General features: G+C 43.0%; 1 protein-coding gene across 3 annotated transcripts in view; it reads left to right on the plus strand.

Moving 5' to 3' along the window:
* Positions 1-18,264, plus strand: part of LOC308427852 (Krueppel-like factor 3) — a 219,130-nt gene that overhangs the window by 160,638 nt on the left and 40,228 nt on the right. For all 3 annotated transcript variants that reach the window (XM_080926107.1, XM_080926106.1, XM_080926108.1), the window contains one exon: positions 2,530-2,876. In XM_080926107.1, the coding sequence (XP_080782233.1) occupies positions 2,530-2,876 (347 nt within the window). The remainder of the gene's footprint in view (positions 1-2,529; positions 2,877-18,264) is intronic.

Consider the following 18,264-nt stretch of genomic DNA (forward strand, 5'->3'; position numbering starts at 1 on the left):
CAGGCCAGCTATTTCATTTGAACCAGTAGAATTCAGTCCTGGAGGGGAGGAGAAGTGGGGGGACTGGGCATAGCTTCTGAACACCAGAACCCACAGGAAACAATACACTTGCATAACCCAGCTACTGTGAGCACTCAGTAAATCAAAGCTCTGGGTGTTTAGTCTCCCTTTTAACTCAAGGTTTTAATTTGAGAATTTTATACATGAGTACTCTATTTACATAATTTCCACTGTTCTCTCCCCTCCCCCTCCTCACATGTCCCCCACTCCTCAGATACCTGACCTCTTCTTTATTATTACATGTATGTATGTAAATATATGCATACACATGTGTACATACCTGCTAAGGACATATAGTGTTGCTGTCATGTCTATTTGTTTATGGCTGACCAATCAGGGGGCTCATCCTTGAAGAAGGCTGTCTCCTCAGTAACCATTAATCGCCTGGAGCTTTTCATTTGGGAGTGAGGCTTGTGAGACTTCAGCAGGTCAGCCAGTGTTGTCATTGAGCTGGTCTTGATTGGGTGACTCCGTTGTTAAGATTTCTTGGGTGCAGCTTCCCTGACTTGTATGGGAAACATAATCTCGCAGCAGATGTTCTGCCCTCCCTTCCACGGTGTCTCCTGAGTCTTAGGTGTAAGAAGTATGTTGTCCATGTATTAACTGGGGTCAGGTACCCCCACAGACAAGTGTTGACCATTGTGGGGGTTTCTGAAATGATCCCCATCTACTTCAAATAAGCTTCTTTGATAAAGGGCAAGAATTACCTGTCTGAAGACACAAAGACAAGCATTTAGAATGAAGTTAAAAATTATGCTGGTTTAGAAAGTTGGCAGTAGTAGATTATCTTCAGAGCCCATGACTTCTATATAAACTACTTATTCCTAAGAGGGTGGAGTTGTCCTGGACAACAGCACTGAGATTTAAAGCCTGTTATTGGGAGAAATGTAAGGTTTGTTGTAAGAAATACATAAGACAAGGAGACCAGCTGTGAAGAAATGCCACCACGTGGGAGGCAGAGGCAGGTGGATCTCTGAGTTCGAGGCCAGCCTGGTCTACAGTGTGAGTTCCAGGACATCCAGGGCTACACAGAGAAACTCTGTCTAAGAAAAAAAAAAATAGGAAAAGAAGGAAGGAAGGGAAGGAGGGAGAGAGGGATGGAGAGAGGAAGAGAGAGAAGGAAGGCAGAAAAAGAAAGAAACAATAAGTATGAGAAGATGTCCACTTGGCCACTAGAATTACTTATCAGCATATTAAGCTATAATTTACAAATCATAAAATCTTCCTACCTCGGAGTTTACTGTGTTTAGGCATTCTGGTTAGTGGTTTTCGGTGTATTAACACATCTATACAGCCAGACACTCCTCAACTGTAGAATATTTTTGTCACCTCCAAGAGAACTCCCCTGAATTAGCAGTTACTCCCTATTCCTCTTCCCTTGAGCCCCCAAAACAACGACTTTTTCATTCTGTGTTCATGGAGTGTTTGAGAAGTAGTGTATAAGAGCTCTTACAAAGGACTGTGGTTACTAAGAGCCACGTGTGTCTATAAATCCTTCCTGTGTGTGTTGATGATGCCACAAAATTCATAGCACTTATTAATCATAATTTCTTCATAAGTAGCCCAGGCTATCCTCAAGATAATTTTTCCAGACCATAAAACCGAGGTTTAGAGGGCATTTGTTGAATAACCAACAGAACTGAAGTTTGAACCATGTCTGACCATGGGATTGAATCCCGTCAGAGCCCATCTGCAGTACTGGCTGCCTCTTAAACACATTCTTTTGCTTACACAAACACACATTTACTCTCTTACAGTGTAGAGGTCACACCCCGATTTTCCTTAGGCTTAGATCAAGATGGTGGCGGGGCTAGGTCCTTCTAAACTCTCAAAGAGAAGAGTGGTTTGCTTGCCTTCTTCAGTCTCTGGTAGCTGCCTTAGTCCTTGTGACCCTCCCCCAGACCCATCCTCTGCCTCTCTTTTTTTTTTTAAGATTTATTTATTATATATGAGTATACTGTAGCTGTCTTCAGACACACCAGAAGAGGGCATCAGATCTCATTACAGATCCCATTACAACCACCATGTGGTTGCTGGGATTTGAACTCAGGACCTCTGGAAGAGCAGTCAGTGTTCTTAACGGCTGAACCATCTCTCCAGCCCTCTGGCTCTGTTTTCATGCCATCTTCTTCTTCACACATCACTCTGTTTCTCTAGCTTTCTTCTATCTGCTGTGGAGAACAGTAGTAAGGGTACCCATCACGAAGTTAGGGTCACTCAGAGAAATGAAGGCAGCCTCCCATTGCCAGATCCTCAATAGCACCAGAGTTTCTATTGCCCTGTAAGGAAGCACTCACAAGGTCCAGGGTTAAAAAAATGGCTATTTTTATAAGCTATTAGTCTGCCCATTCAGGGTCACCTAAGAGTTACTTCTTGGTAGAAGAGAGTTTACCCCTACTGGGCATAATTCAGTTACTACTGGCTTTGAATGAATGTTACCAACACAAGTGTTTGTGATCACGTTCACAGATATTAAAATGTCTGATGATGCTTGTGACACCATAGCCAACGGAGTCGGAGAAGATGCTGCCGAGATGCCCAACTCCCCTGCTGAAGATGCAGAAGTGCAGTGTGGTCCAGCTACAACTTCAAGTGAGCTAGCACCAGCTGACCACACAGGAGAGCAGCCCGAGGTCACAGCTGTGTGTGCAGAGGTCACCCCTACAGGGCTTCTAGACCAGTCTGAAGCCGGTGATGCTGATGAGACTCCCCTCAGTGGAGCAGTGACTGAAGACGTCCTGGTTGAGTGCATTGATTCCGTCAGCCTTGAGGGAGACACCGGATCTGAGATACCTCTGAAAGAACAGAACGACGAGGTAAGAACAAAAAATCACCTCATTTTAACCTAAACTCTCCCTGACACCCAGTCTCAGGCCACAGTTGCTAATAACACAGTGCCACAGACTAGATAAGGTACCAAGACGAGAGGTTTATTTTGACTCACAGTTTGATACCAGGGTAGAAGAGTTACACATAGCAATGACCTCCCTGCTAGCAGTGTCCCAAGGTAACTCAAGGCATCACTTGGGAAGAGATAACTGTGCATGAGACGCCTCAGCAGTTGCTGTTATAGCTGCCCTGGTCTAACTCACTGATGGGTTAAGTCAGGAATGAACTCACCTGTTTGTGATGGCAGAGGCCTAATCACCTGTGTTTGTTTATTTCGCATGCTGGGAATCAAGTTTGTGGTCTCTCCCATTATAGACAAGTTCTCGACCACAGAGCTCCATCCTTGGTCTTCTAGCTAACCTTTAAAGCTCCTACTTCTTATTATCCCATGGCAACTAGATTCTAATGTAAGTTTCAGAGGGAAGCTGAAAACCATATTCTGAAGTGATACCGTATTCAATCCACTGCTCTGCCGCTGGGACTTGAGGGCTCTAAGTGCACTGGGCACCACATTTGTCCTTAAAGCATGCTTCGTGGTGGGAAGGAAGACATTGAGAAGAGGAATTGGTGGGTTTAATATTTGTAATTTGGTCACTGAGTCATGAGAACCATTCCTGGACATTGCCTATATGCCCGGAGCTCTTCTGGCCACCTGATTTGCAATTCTCGACATGCAACGGTTCCAAGCTAGGTATTTATGACTCCAGTTCATCAGTGAGGCACCTAAGCTCAAAGATGGTATGGCGCTTGTCCTGCACTGCCAGTTCCTGTGTGTGTGTGTGTGTGTGTGTGTGTGTGTATGTGTGTGTGTGTGTGTGTGTGTGTGTGTGTGTGTGTGTGGCCTTAGTAATTTCAGATGATAAGTAAGGACCAGGAGTTCCTGGATAACCACAAGAGCTATGCTGCATAAGTAAAGGTCTACGGTAGAGACCTTCAATATTTAGACCACAAGTTTATTATAACTTGTCACCTTCCAGGGGACTGGAAGCATGCTCACTTGGTGGCCTTCCCCTTAGTGCCTGAACCTGCCCCTCTACAGGATAAGCTAGGCCAATTTCTCCTTGTCGGTCCCTCCTTGCCTCTTGTAGAAGGGTTTGAGACAAGGTCTTGCCACGTTCCTTAGGTTCGCCTCAAATATAACCTCTTGCCTTAGCCTTCTGAGTGCTGAAATTATAGGTATTCCTTGTGCTCAAACAACATGACCATCTAAGCTTGGCTTCCTGGTACTTTCTACTCCAAGGCACAGAATGGGTGGTGAGCTGTTTGGGTGATCTAAAATGTTTATCCATGAGGGGCTTAGAGTCTACCCTTCACCAAGAACTAGTCCTATTAATCTTGAGATGTGAACTTCAAGCCACCTAGAAATGATTGAGTGGAGTGTTCCGAGAACAGACATGAAACTGGGAACCAGAAAGTCTGGCTGTTTATTTTCCAGTGATCATTACCTATGTTAGTTTGGTCAAGAAACACCATATCTCTTTGTTTGATTTTTTTCTATATAAATTGAAGAATTTTCACAGGAAGATCTTGGCAATCACTTCTTATGTTTTATGACTTGTATTCAAGGTGTGGCTTCTCTTTATCTTCCTCAAAGGTTTGACTCTCAAACCTGTTCATAGATCATATGAGCTTCCAGAGGGAGGAAGGATTGGTTTTCTATCACTGGAAACATCGAACCTTTTGGCATTACCATGGGTTATCTACAAAGTTCACTCTCAAGAGGCACACAGTCAAATTTAAAAACAAGAGGGAAATGCAGAGCAGTCTCACAGTGCCTTAACAAAGTGTACAGTTCTGTGTTAGGTTACATTCAAAGCTATCCTGGTGTAGGGTGGACAGGCCTGAAATTCTAACTAAAGCTAAATGTTCATTCTGTGAGGATGGTGTGGCAGAGACTAGAGAAACAGCTGGGTGTTTGGATCAGATATGGACAATAATATCCAAAAAGTTTATCACTTCTGAGTGGTCTCATACAGGCCTTTGAAGCAGCCATGGACCTTCTAAAGGACCATGGACTCCCAGACCTCAACTGGACTCTCAGCTCTAGCCAAGCATTCCAGCCGTGGAGATGCTTACAACATCCTGACTCCTGAGTTCTACCCTAACAGTCTGATTTGTGGATGGGGCTCTGACAGATGCCTTCTAAGGAACGTTAGATGATTCTTAGGTTAGTCCACAGTTGAAAATAATTGTTCCAAGGCAAAGAACCTTGAGGGAGCTTTAATGATTCTCTGAGTAGGTGATCTCTCGGCGAGTGCTAATCCAGGGTTGGGTGTTTGCCACAGAGATAGAGACTAGCATGGGCCGTGGTCCTGGAATAGGATCCTCAGGATTTGGAGGATGCCAGTCCATCCTTTTGGCTCAGACACACAGGGAGGACATAGCTTAACTGGCAGAGTGCTTGCCTGGCAGGCAAAGGCTATAGGTTCAATCTTGGTGTCAGATAAAACTCTCAGCAAGATGAAGAAGCAGACGGATCAAGTTTAAGGTCATCCCTGATTATACAGTGAGTTCAAGGCCAGCCTAGGCAAGAAGAGATCCCGTCTATAACAGTGATGATGACGATGATGGTGATGATGATGATGATGATATAGGTAAAAACGTCAGATCACATCATCTGTTAGGAAAGACGTGAAGAAGCCACACTAAACCACTTAAGAGAAATGCCCCTAGGGCTGGAGGTATGGCACAGCAGTTCAGAACCCTTGTAGCTCTTGTAGAGAACCTTGGTTCAGTTCCTAGCCCCCACGCAATGTAAATGCAGTAGGAAGGGATGTGATGCCTTCTTCAGATCTCTTTATGTACCAGACTGAAGGCATCTCCTCAGGTCCCTGGTCCACACAGTGCACAGACATACATGCACACAAAATACTTATAAAGTAACTTAAAGCTTTAAAAATATTTAAAATTTTCATTAGAAAAGCAGCTCTGCTGATTCACAATCCATGCACCGATGAATAAATAATGTGTTCTAACTTCAGACCTCTGGTAACTATAATAGGATTATAAGTGGAAGATAAAGCAATAAAAGACACCACTGTGTGCCTACCATGTATACCTTCACAAGGGGCTTGAACACATGGAGGGAAATGAGATGAAATTTGCATTGTACATACTCAGAGTTATAGGAGTAGAGCTGCCTGACAACAGATATCCCACCCTGACTCCTTACACCACACACACACACACACACACACACACACACACACATACACACACACACAAACACACATACACACACAGTCACACACACAAACACACATACAGTCACACACACACAAACACATACACATACAGTCAAACACATAACACACAATCAAATACACACACAAACACACAAACACACACACAGGCACACACAAACACATAGTCAAACACATACACATACAGTCAAACACACACACACACATACACACACTACCACCCTGCTGATATTACAAAAATATTGGAAAGGTGGGCATTTTCTCATAGCAAACATCCCAGAGATATCGAAATGGCAGTGTAGAAACTGTCCATAGTCCATAGCACTGGGTCTGAGGTTCTACATTCAGAGCTTAGATGGAACCAAGGAATGAGGCCAGTGTTTGTGAACATCTGTCTTAATTAGGGTTTTACTGCTGTGAACAGACACCATGACCAAGGCAACTCTTATAGAGGACAACATGTAATTGGGGCTGGCTTACAGGTTCAACTATTTAGTCCATTATCATTAAGGTGGGAGCATGGCAGCCTTCAGACAGGCATGGTGCAGGAATTGCTGAGAGTTCTACATCTTCATCTGAAGACTGTTAGCAGAATACTGGCTTCCAAGCATCTAAGAAGAGGGTCTTAAAGCCCACACCCACAGTGACACACTTATTCCAGCAGGGCCACACCTCCTAATTAGTGCCACTTCCTGGGCCGAACATATATAAACCACCACAACATATTTGTTCACAGAGGGCAGAAAGGGACTGTAGGTCAGTCCAGGTCAGGTTTTCTTTATTTTTGAGAATTTCCTTTGTGTATACAATGAAATATGATCTCTTCACCCCTCTAGATCTCCCCATTTTCCTCCAACATATTCCCCATCCCAAGTTCATGAACTTTAAAAAAAAATAACCCAATGAGTTAGGTTATATGCAAGGGTGTGGAGTCACCCCCTTAAGCGTAGGAAATCTATCAGCAGCCACACCATTAACAAGGACGATGGCATTCCAGCAACTACTCATCACCAGAGGTGGGGCCTGGAGACCGGCTACCCCATCTGAGCCAGAACTTTGACTGTCTTGATCTTGTGCAGGTAACCCTAGCTGCTATGCATTCATGATCGTATTAACCACATTGTTTCCAGAAGACAGCACCATCAAAACTTCTCCTTACCCTTCAGTTCTTACACTATTTCTGCCTCTCTGATGTCCCCTGAGCCTTAGGTTATCTGGGGTTAATATGGAGGAATCATATAAGGCTGAATGGTGACTTTCAGCACTTTGACCAGGTCCATCTCTCTCTCTATTTTTTTTAAACATTTATTTTATGTATATGAGCACACTGTTGCTGTCTTCAGACACACACAGAAGAGGGAATCAGATCTCATCACAGATGGTTGTGAGCCACCATGTGGTTGCTGGGATTTGAACTCAGGACCTCTGGAAGAGCAGAGCCATCTCTCCAGCCCCCATTTCTCTCTGTTAACTATTGTCCACTGGTGGGGGAACACAAGTGGAAGCAGGGACTGAATGGATGGGTGGGTATGATATGGAAGCCGACCATCTCAAAACCAACTTAGACCATGAACTGGAAGGATAGTGGAACCCGTGTGAAATATAAGAATAGGGGATACTGAATGTTAAAGAATTAAGCAAGGATGGAAGACAGGGAATGGGAGGAGAAAAGGGTAGTCAGTGGTTTAGCCCACTATGTATCTACTTAAAAGCCATATGAAAACCCTCTAGTTAGTATACTAACTTCCAAATACATTTAAAAAAGAATTTGAACAGAATTTTATCCTGCATATGTGGATAATGTTGCTCCCAGAAGACACGGGTTATTAAATAAATATCACAGTTCAAGACAGGCCCCAGAGGTATCCAAAACAACACAGGCTATTATCATTGCTCTTGGCTGCCCACCATGACTCTATCGCTGAAGATACATACACTTTGGCTGTAGAACATAGAGAAAGCCATCTCGAATTTACTGGGGAAACTTCTTTCCTGTTGGTGAACTGTCGTAATGTTGGAAGTTGCCATTGCACTGCTGGAAGAGAGAAGACATCAGTGGTCTTCTCATCAGCACTGGACCTTGGATGCTGCGGGTACAATAGTGTCAGGGGCTAAGGCAAGGTGGGCCTGTGGGCACATAGTGGGTCAGAGATAACCAATCACTTTTTAATTTGCTGTGAGGCCTGCTTCGCTGGAAAGAATTTAAGGTCTGGTACTGTAATCCGAGCCAAGTGCTCATGGCTTGGGCAGTCATAGACCCTATGGTAGAACTTGATATTATTTTGGTAAACAATCATGGTGTCAAATTTCTTTCATTTATGCCTATACCATGGGGTCAAATTTAAACCTTTCTGTGTAGGGGTAGGTTTAGTAGGTTCAATTCCTTAGTCTCACTTAAGGAATTAAAAGGAAAGGACATTCTAGACTCCCCCTTAGATTCTTATTCTGAGTTCCTTAAGTTAAGTTAGAAGTAATCAATTTTTTGCCTCATCTTCAAATACCAGTCATTTATTGTATTTGTGTTCTGTTTACAAGCAATTTTCTTGCAACAATGAAAATGATTCTCTCAATCCAGGTAAAAATAAATTATTTAGACCAAAAAATTTTAAAAAAAGAGGCAGGGAGGAAGGAAGCCCTTAAAATAGAAAGTTCATTTCTAAATTGGTTACTTGGTTTCTGCATACAGGTTCCTTGGTAATGTCAGATTCTATTGGAAAATAGTCAAGCTCCTAAAGTATAAAACCCTGATAAAGCCTTGTTACCCTTTTAAAAGTTTCTGTAGGGAAAGATGTCTTCTAGAACACATTAAAGTTTGTCACACTGCGTACAATGTCTGTCTTTAAGTGATCTGTATCTGCAAAGCTGCTTTGTATCTGGGCCCTGCTGTTATATTCACTTTTAAAACCTGACTGGGTGGAGGCTATATCTTCACCAATGGTACAGTGTGGCCAGGACGAGGCTAGAGCAAAGGTTGTGCCCAGGAGTCTATCAGGTGACAACTGTGGCAGTTTTTTCATGTCGCTATGCACAACCTGAGGAAAGGGAGTATTTACTTTGATTCATAGACTCAGAGGACTTGGGCCATGATCACTTTGTCCAAACATCACAGTAGCAGGAGCATGTGACAGAGGATGTGTTTCACCTCCTGGCAGACAGGAAACAGGGAAGGAAGATACAGGAAGAGGACAGGACCAATCTAGCTCCCAAGGATATGCCCCAAGTGACACCCTACTTCCTGTGTTTACCATCTTCTGATAAAACCTTCATGTTGTGAATCTGCCAAGGGGTTTGTACACTCACTCCATTGGCAACCTCTTGCCCTATTGTCTCTAGAAACACCATCAGGCACACTCAGAGGCTGGCTATAGGTACGTTATCTTTATCCAGTCATGTTGTCGGTCAAGACTTCACGTCCAGCTGCTCTTAAGGGTCACATCATTTACTCTCATGCCTGTGGGACTCCTTTTCTGGCTTACAGGCTCAGAAGCCATGGAGCCAAGCTCTTCTGTAAGATTTACTCAAAACCATCTGTGGGAGGGAGTCTCCGTCCTCACTCGAACATCAAATATTAGCGTGGTTCCTCCTCTTACACCTCTACCAGCTCCATGCCGCCAAGAATCCAAGAAATGTGGGACTTGCATGATTTCTGCAATCTAGCTAAGGCAGGCAGACATATGGAAGCAGTTAAAGCTGCAGCAGGGCTGGAGAGATGGCTCAGTGGTTAAGAGCACTGACTGCTCTTCCAGAAGTCCTGAGTTCAAATCCCAGCAACCACATGGTGGCTCACAACCATCTGTAATGGAATCTAATTCCCCCTTCTGGTGTGTCTGAAGACAGCTACAGCATGCTCACATAGACTAAATAAATAAATCTTTAAAACAAACAAACAAAAAGCTGCAGTGTGAGGGAAGCCTTCGATAGAACATTTATTTAAACCAACCTTGAGGATCAGGCTAGTCTCCCAGGTCAGTTCAGAGAGACCTGGGTTCTGTTTGAGAGTGGTCCTTGTTCTTATGAATGAATGAAACACACACACACACACACACACACACACACACACACACACACACACACACACACACGGGCATATGTGCATGACAGTGCTTATACATGAGGAAGCTAGAGAAGGCTAATATCAAATTTCCTACATTTTTGTAATCCACCTTGTTTTTTGAGCCAGTATCTGTTATTGAATCCAGAGATCACCGATTAGCTAAATTAGCTGGCTAGTGAGCTCCAGAGATTTGCCTGTCTCTGTTCTCCTGGCCCTGGGGTTACAGATACATACAACTACTCTTGGTTTTCATATGGTCCAGGGATCTGAACACACATCCTTATGTTTGTGATGAAGGTGCTTTAGCAATTAAGCCAGCTCCTCACCTCCATCGCCCAAGCATCTCTAGACTGCCCTCAACAGAAAGTGTTCCTAGGACTTTAAAATGGCATCCTTGTTCAGCACAGGCCATAGAAGTTCATAAAGGAACTTCATAAGGAAGAATGCCAATGGTAATGTCACAACTACTTGCAAAGGGCATCTTGGGACCTCGGACTCCTACAGAGAGGTCTTTTCCAGGGAAGAAAGATTGGAACAAGCATGGTGACACAAGCTCATAGCCCACCCCCCCCTCTGTGTGTGTGTGTGCGCACACACACACACTGGTTTGCTCAACCTGATGCAAGCTAGATTCATCTGAGAAAGGGGACTCTCAACTGAGAAAAATTCTTCCCTACACTCTGCCTATAGAATGGAGCTAGAGAGATGGCTCAGCGGTTAAGAGAATTGGCTGCTCTTCCACAGAAGCTGGTTCAATTCCCACATGGCAGCTCACAACAGTTTGTAACTCCATTTCCAGGGGATCCAATACTCTCACACAAACACACATGCAAGCAAAACACCTTTCAGTGCACATTAAAAAAGGAATATTTGCCTATAGGCAGGTATGTAGAAACATTTTCTTGATTAATGATTGGTGTATGAGGGCCCAGCCCACTGTGGGCGGTACCACTCCTAGGCTGGTGTTCCTGGGTTCTGTAGGAAAGAAGGCTGAACAAACCATGAGGAGCATGCCTGTAATCTATGGCCTTTTATTCCATTTTTGCCTTTGAGTTCCTGCTCTGATTTTCCTCAGTGGTGCAGTGTGACCTGAGAGTTCTAAGATGAAATAAAGCATTTCCTTTCCGAGTTGCTCTTGGTCAAGGTGTTTATTGCAGCAATAGAAATCCTAAGACACCCAATGAGGTTGCTTTAAAAAAAAAAAAAAAAAAAAAAAAAAGGACCTAAGGAACTGAAAGGGGTTGCAACCTCATGGGAAGATAACAACATTATCAACAACCAAACCCTCCAAAACTCCCATGGAGTAAAACACCAACCTTTGTGCTCACTTTAAGAGACCTATTGATCCAGTTGCATATGTAGCTGAAGATTGCAGTGTCTGGCATCAATGTGAGAAGAGGCTTTTGTTCCAGAGAGGGCATGTTTTCCCAATGCAGGGGAATGACAAGGCAATGGGGTGGAGAGGGAGATCAGAAGGGAGTGCACCTTTGTGAAGACAACTGGAGGGGGAGGAGGATGGGAATGGGGCGGGGTAAAGGAATAATATCTCAAATGTAAATACAGAGTATCTAATAAAAAAGAGAAAAAAAGAAAAAGAAATCCTCAGACACTAGCATTTGAGAGACAGAGGCAGGACTTCAAGGTCACCTGGGCTACTTAGTTTGAGGCCAGATTGACCTGTGTATCAGAATAATTGAGATGCTTAACTAAGAATCCATGTTTCTGGCCTGGGCATAGTAGCTCACAGCTTTAATCACAGCAGTCAGGAGGTAGAGGCAGGTGGATTTCCGAGTTCAAGGCCAAACTGGTCTGTATGCTGAGACCCTTTCTCAACAACATCAGAACTCTGAGTTCGGCCTTGAAATACTTTTGTGCAGAGGATCATAGCAGAGATGAGACTTTACACATAGTACACTGCCCCTGATGGCATTCCCACAGAGCCTGTGGGTAAGAGTAGGGATCTAAAACCAGCACACAGAAGTCTAATAGCCTGCAGAGGAGCTGAGAAGATTCTGAGTCCATGGGACATCAAAGTGGAGATATTTTGCAGATAGTTGATAGTTTTGAAATAAAACATCAGTGGACACGAGAGGTAAGATAGCCCGTAGAAATCGTTTCCTGTTTTGGTTTGAGAGAGGTCCTCCATTCTGCTCTTTTAGGTCTCTGTCTACCACTTTGAATGAAAGACTCACTGACTTTCAAAGGTAGACTTAGTTTCCTGAGAACCCAGGCATGAGCAACCAGAATTCCCCAGAGTTCAGAGTTGAATGGAGGACCATTGACACAAGGAGAAGGCCCGTCTCTTGTTAAATATTATTTGACATTATATTTATTTTTACGTGTGCATGTGTATACATGCATGTACATGTGTTACGGTTCATGCATGGAGGTCAGAGGTAACCTGCAGGTGTCAATCCTCTCCTTCCATAATGTGGCTCCTGGCATCAAACTCAGCACCGCAGGCTTGGCAGCAAGCACCTGTAACTGCTCGTTTATCTTGCTGGCCAAAAAAATTTTCTTATGCCTGGACATGTACCCGAAGGAAGAATCTCTTAGATGTACTCAACCATCTACAAATCTTTTCAGATATTTGGGATGCTAGAAAAATCGCTGTGTTCACCAATTAAAATGTATTCCCGCAACTCAGAATGCTAATTAGCAAACCATCAGCTGTTAATGGAGGCAGAGATAATAGGCTTGCTTATTATGGCTGCCCCTGGAGTACGGGTTTCCTAATGAGAATACCCCACTGACCTGGACTGTACATGTTTTATTGGAGCGCTGACAGCTCTCAGATGGTAGCTTAATCCAAGAAGCATACATAGTAGCATAGTATGTATGTAAGAATGTTCTAAAAATAACTGAAATAATACTGAATGCTGACAGTAAGTAGTGATGGAAAGATAGGGGAGAGGCAATGCTGTGCTTTGGATAGAGTTTAAGTTGGATCCCCAAAGGATGGGGTTAGAAGATTGGTTCTCACTGTGGAGAGATTGAAAAGCTGCACATCTGGCCAGGAGGGCCCAGTGGGCATTCCTTTGGTTTCTGAGAAGCCATCCTAAAAAAGGATTAAGGTGCTTCTCATGAGACTCTTGAACTCTCACAAGGACAGGTTGTTAAAAGCATAAGCCTAAGCATCTAGTTGTTCTTCAGCTTCCTGTTTTGAGATATGATTCCTTCTTCACATTCTCCCACTACTGGGACACCATCCACCTTGACATCCTCAGCAGAACTAAGCCAGTGCTGGAGCTTGCCTTGAAGTCTCTAGAACTGCTTTCCTTATAAAATGTGCCTGCCTCTGGCGTTTTGTTATAGTAAAGAAAAGCGAACTGGTACCAATGCTATGGAACTAGAATGCCTTAAATCCAAATATGTTAGGTTTCAAATCCTACTGAGAGGCCAGGCAATGAAAGACTAACACGACTCCATAGCTTGACCACAAGGAAGCCACTGTGACTTTGATGCAAATGGCTTTATAAGGTGGTGGCATGTGGACTCTTGTTCGATGACAGGAGTGGGTACCGAAGATCGGCATCATTCTCAAGAGGTGGAGAAGGAAGATGTGGAACATCCTAAGTGGTTTGAAAGAAACCTCTTGTTCCTGTTGAGGTGCTGGGATGGAGGCACTGTGGGCAAAGTTAAATGTGAGAAGACCCTATTGGGGGAAAGACAAAGCCAAGAGACCTCGAACCAGCCCATCCATCGTGGGGCAGTGTCAGGTGGAAAGGACAGTGGTAACTAAAAGAATGACATTGTTTCCATGACAACAGAAGAATGAAACCATTGTTTATTGGCTGGGGTATCCTTCAATTTGGCTTTAAATGGGTTTTGGTGTAAGGTGATGTGTGTATTGTGTATAAAAAATGATCTACTTAGATGCTTAATTTGATTCAAATAGTGTTAAGTTTATTAAGACTGCAATTTTAAACACTCAGTTCTCCCTTAGGATTTATGTTCATCTCATAAATCATAGTTCTGTATACAAGCCCAGCAAAATTGAGCAGCCGCTTTCTAGGGAAATTTGTTTAATGTTTGGTACTTTTTTATTCTTACCAACTTGAATGTTTTAAATGTAACACATTCAATTACCTTTTTAAGTGCTTCATCCATAGATTACAAAACCTTGCTGATACTTAATAATTGCTATAAAAGCTATCAAATGTATAAAGTAGGCTTAAAGACCTGAATGTTAATACAATATTCCTAAATGTGGGCCATTCCAGCTAGAGTCTGAGATGTGAGAATTCAACTATTCATTGTAAAATTGGTTTTCAAACCTTGTGACCCTGTTAACTTTCATAAACATCAGTAGGACAGAAAAGGTCAAATGTGCACGAAAAACATTAATAGCCTGGCTCTGGCGCTTCAGCCCTCCTATATTTAAGTTTTAAATCTTCCCAGAGTTGGAAAAGGTTTCCTCATGAGGGCAGAAAATTACTCGGAAATAACCAAGGCCATTGCGAGTCAGAGTCTCTGACAGAGCAGTGGGCACCAGGACAGCTTGAAGTCTCCTTGTTGAACTGAGGCTCCTTTTAGAGTGTCTGTACTGTGAGTTACAGAACTCAAAGATGACCTGGTTGTTGCTGTAAATATTAAATGGGTGGCTTATGCTTTTATCTCCCCCAAGGTCTAACTCCATGGATGCCGCTCCAGTGCAGAGCAGAGCGCACACATGTGGTCCCCACACCACTTGGCACTCCAGGTTGCCTCTGAGAACTCAGGTGTGGTTCACTCCACAGCCCCTGTTGTTTCTGTTCCCGGTGGATACGACCACCCCAGTGTTTTCTTTCCACCACCACCAGACACAAACATGACTCCAAAGCCTGATAGCTTTTCATGTAGGTTTATGTATTAAATTCTCAATCCACAAACCCTCCCAACAACAATATTATATCCAGTGGACAAAGGTACAAACTGCCCTTCTTTATGAGATAAAAGACCTACAGAATCCCTTAACATATCCATATCTACCCAAGGCCAGTTAAGTCCACCTGGATCCAGCTCATCCTTCTCGAGCTCCATCTTGATTTTCCTCCCTCTCCTTCTTCCTCTGCCTCCACTTCTGCTCCTGGACCTTTCCCACCCATCTCTCTCATGTCCAATCATATATTGATTTAACATAAATCTACACCTGGTCTCATGGGTCTAATAACAGATATCCCTGATACGAGATATACATGGTACCTGATTCCTCATCTCTCGGGGATGGGACATCCAGATTAGTCTTTTATCCTTAACACAGAAATATATATTTTCCACCTAAATGTGAATGATCCTTGTGTTTGACAGACCTCTCTAGATTTTTACTTTGTGTTTATTTATGGTTTTGCACGTGTTCACCTAAATTAAATAAATAGTTTATTTTCCTGGAGCTCTAACCCAGGGTCTCACACAAGCCAGGCAAATGCTTTGTGTTAGGGATGGAACTTGGACCTTGCTCAAGTCAGCTGAGTGCTGTACCACTAAGCCACAGGTCCAGTCTAAAAGGTACTTTTATTTGATATTAAGTGGGATACTAGGTATTTAAATGTCTTTTTAATTTAAAGAACTTTGAACTTGATAGAATCCTGCATAGTTAAACATTCTTAGGAGCACACAATAGTTGTTGTTGTTCAAAGGACCAATTGTTTTTTTTTTAATTTTCTGTGTATGTGTGTTTTGTCTATATTATGTCTGTGTATCACATGCATGCCTAATGCCCACAGATTCCAGAAGAGGCATCGGATCCCCTGGGGCTGCAGTTATAGATGGTTTCAAGCCACCATGTGGTTGCTGGGAATTAAACCCATGTCCTCTGAAAAACCAGCTAGTGCTTCTTAACTGCTGAGCCATCTCTCCACACCTCCATTATGATTTAGATGTCCTTGATCGATCCAGCCAGATTTGTCTCAACTATACAAGGTCATTCTTCTGAGTTGATGGGAAGGAGAAAACAAACCAAACAAACTCATAGGATGCCTTCTGCTTTCTTAGTTAGGCCACGAAGGACTCTGTTAAAGGGGGTGAGAGATACTTGTGTTTTCAAAGCTTTACAGCAGCATTTAATAATGGGAAAAGCAAGTTGATCCACTCTGCTTATTTTATTCTGATCTGAATGTGTATGTGTGCATTTGCACATGCCCACATGCATAGAGGTCAGAGGACTTTGTAAAGAAGGTTATTTCCTTCTGCCTTTACGTTGCTTCCAGAAATTGAACTCACATCATTAGACCTGCATGGTAATTACTTTACCTCCTGATCCATCTTATGGGACCTATGCTGCTATTTTATAGGCTTCTAAGTGTGTCACCGAATGACCAGTTAGTGGAGACAATATTTATAGTGAGACATAGTTCATGGTTTTTTTTATTTATTTAGTTTATATTTTTGTTAAGTGTGCACATCTAGCCACTTGAGGATTTCCTACTGATTATAGATATTTCTTGTAACTAGAGATTCCAGCTCAATGTCAAGGACTTTATTAATAAAGCAATTGAAATAGCTGCTTATTACATAGCAAACAGTCATTTGACTCTCTGTTTTATTTGCTAGCCAATTACCAGCTGTTAGAACACAGTCCATACTGTAGATTTGAGTCAGAAGCATCACCCCTAAGTGCATTGTTCTTTCTAATCACAGGCAGTGATTGGCCTGGTGAAAGAATGCTGTTAGTCATCAACTTACATCTGTCTTCCTGCTGGTATAAAATCACTACTGGGTTCCATTGCCGGATGGGGTGAATCAGTGCAGACAGTCATGAGTCATGGGAGTTCCGTTCATGTTGACAAGACAGAAGGAAAACTGACAGCCAGCTTGCAAAGCTCTCCCCTTCACAGCCTTAAAGCTGCTGTCTTGGCCTGACACTTATGGAGTGTTCCTATGACGAATTCATATAAAATATTTTCTAATCTTCTCAAGACCCATGGGATTATTCACTCTGAGAGTTCTTTTATGTACACAAAAATTCACTGCATAATCAAGGTACTGTTGTACAAAAGTCTACAGTGTCATTGAGTGTATTCCCCCAGTTCTTAGAGCTCTCCTCTGTCTTGTCTTGCATTTTGTAACAAATGAATGGGGGCTTAGAAGAGCATCAGTAACTCAGTGCATACGGGCAGAACCTTTACTCAAACCCAAGCAGCTCAATTCTGTGACCTTTTCCATCGACTGCCTCTCTCTGCTGAATGGATGATACTTGATATTTACTGGGTGAATCAGTTAGGAACACAGCAAGATACAAATAACTAAAATCCACATGTAGTGGTTTACAGAACAGCGATGCATTTTTCTCTCATAATACAAAAGATGGGGACAAGTAGCTCCTGGCGTCGGCTCAGTGCTCCATCAGTGTCAGGACCAGGGATTTTTTGACCTTTCCCCGAGGCAGCAAATTTCCCCCTTCCCTGCCATGCATCATTTCCACTCTCAGAACAGGAGGAAGAATTGGCAACAGCCGTAACTGAAAATTTATTACAAAGGCAAAAGCTTCCCCACCTGTATAAATCTTTGTTAAAAAAAAAAAAAAAAAAAAAAAAAAAAAAAAAAAAAAAACCTGACCAGTGTACCACCCTCATCTGCAAGGGAGGCAACAGTGGAAAGGACATTGGGGGTGACTGATGGCCAGCCTCGGAGTTACAGAATCTACAGGTTATAAAGGCCCCTTCCTCCCTCCCTCCCTTCCTATTAAAAAAAGCTCTCTTACGTTGTCTATGTACTTACTGTGGATCTATATATTCTTCCTTTGCTTTCTATGATCTGATTGTAAATAGTAGAGAACGCTGTGCTCCCGCTGAGTCAGGACTCACTCGATGAGATTAACAGAAACTACTGCATTCCTGTTCAAGAAAATGGATAAATTTCAAGCATTTATCCAACAAATAATACTAGCTACTCTTTGAGACTTTAGGGATGTATTAGGGAGGAGAAAAAGAAAGAGGGAGAGAAGCAGGGAGACAGAGACACACACATAGGTGGGGCAAGGAAGGAAGCAAAACTATGAGGGAATCTTCTAGAACACCAAGTTGGGAACGCAGGGAGTCCTAAGACTAGGAAGCCCAGATAGAAGATACTGCAAGACAC

This window comes from Micromys minutus (assembly GCF_963924665.1).
Source record: "Micromys minutus genome assembly, chromosome: 1".
Lineage (NCBI taxonomy): Eukaryota > Metazoa > Chordata > Mammalia > Rodentia > Muridae > Micromys > Micromys minutus.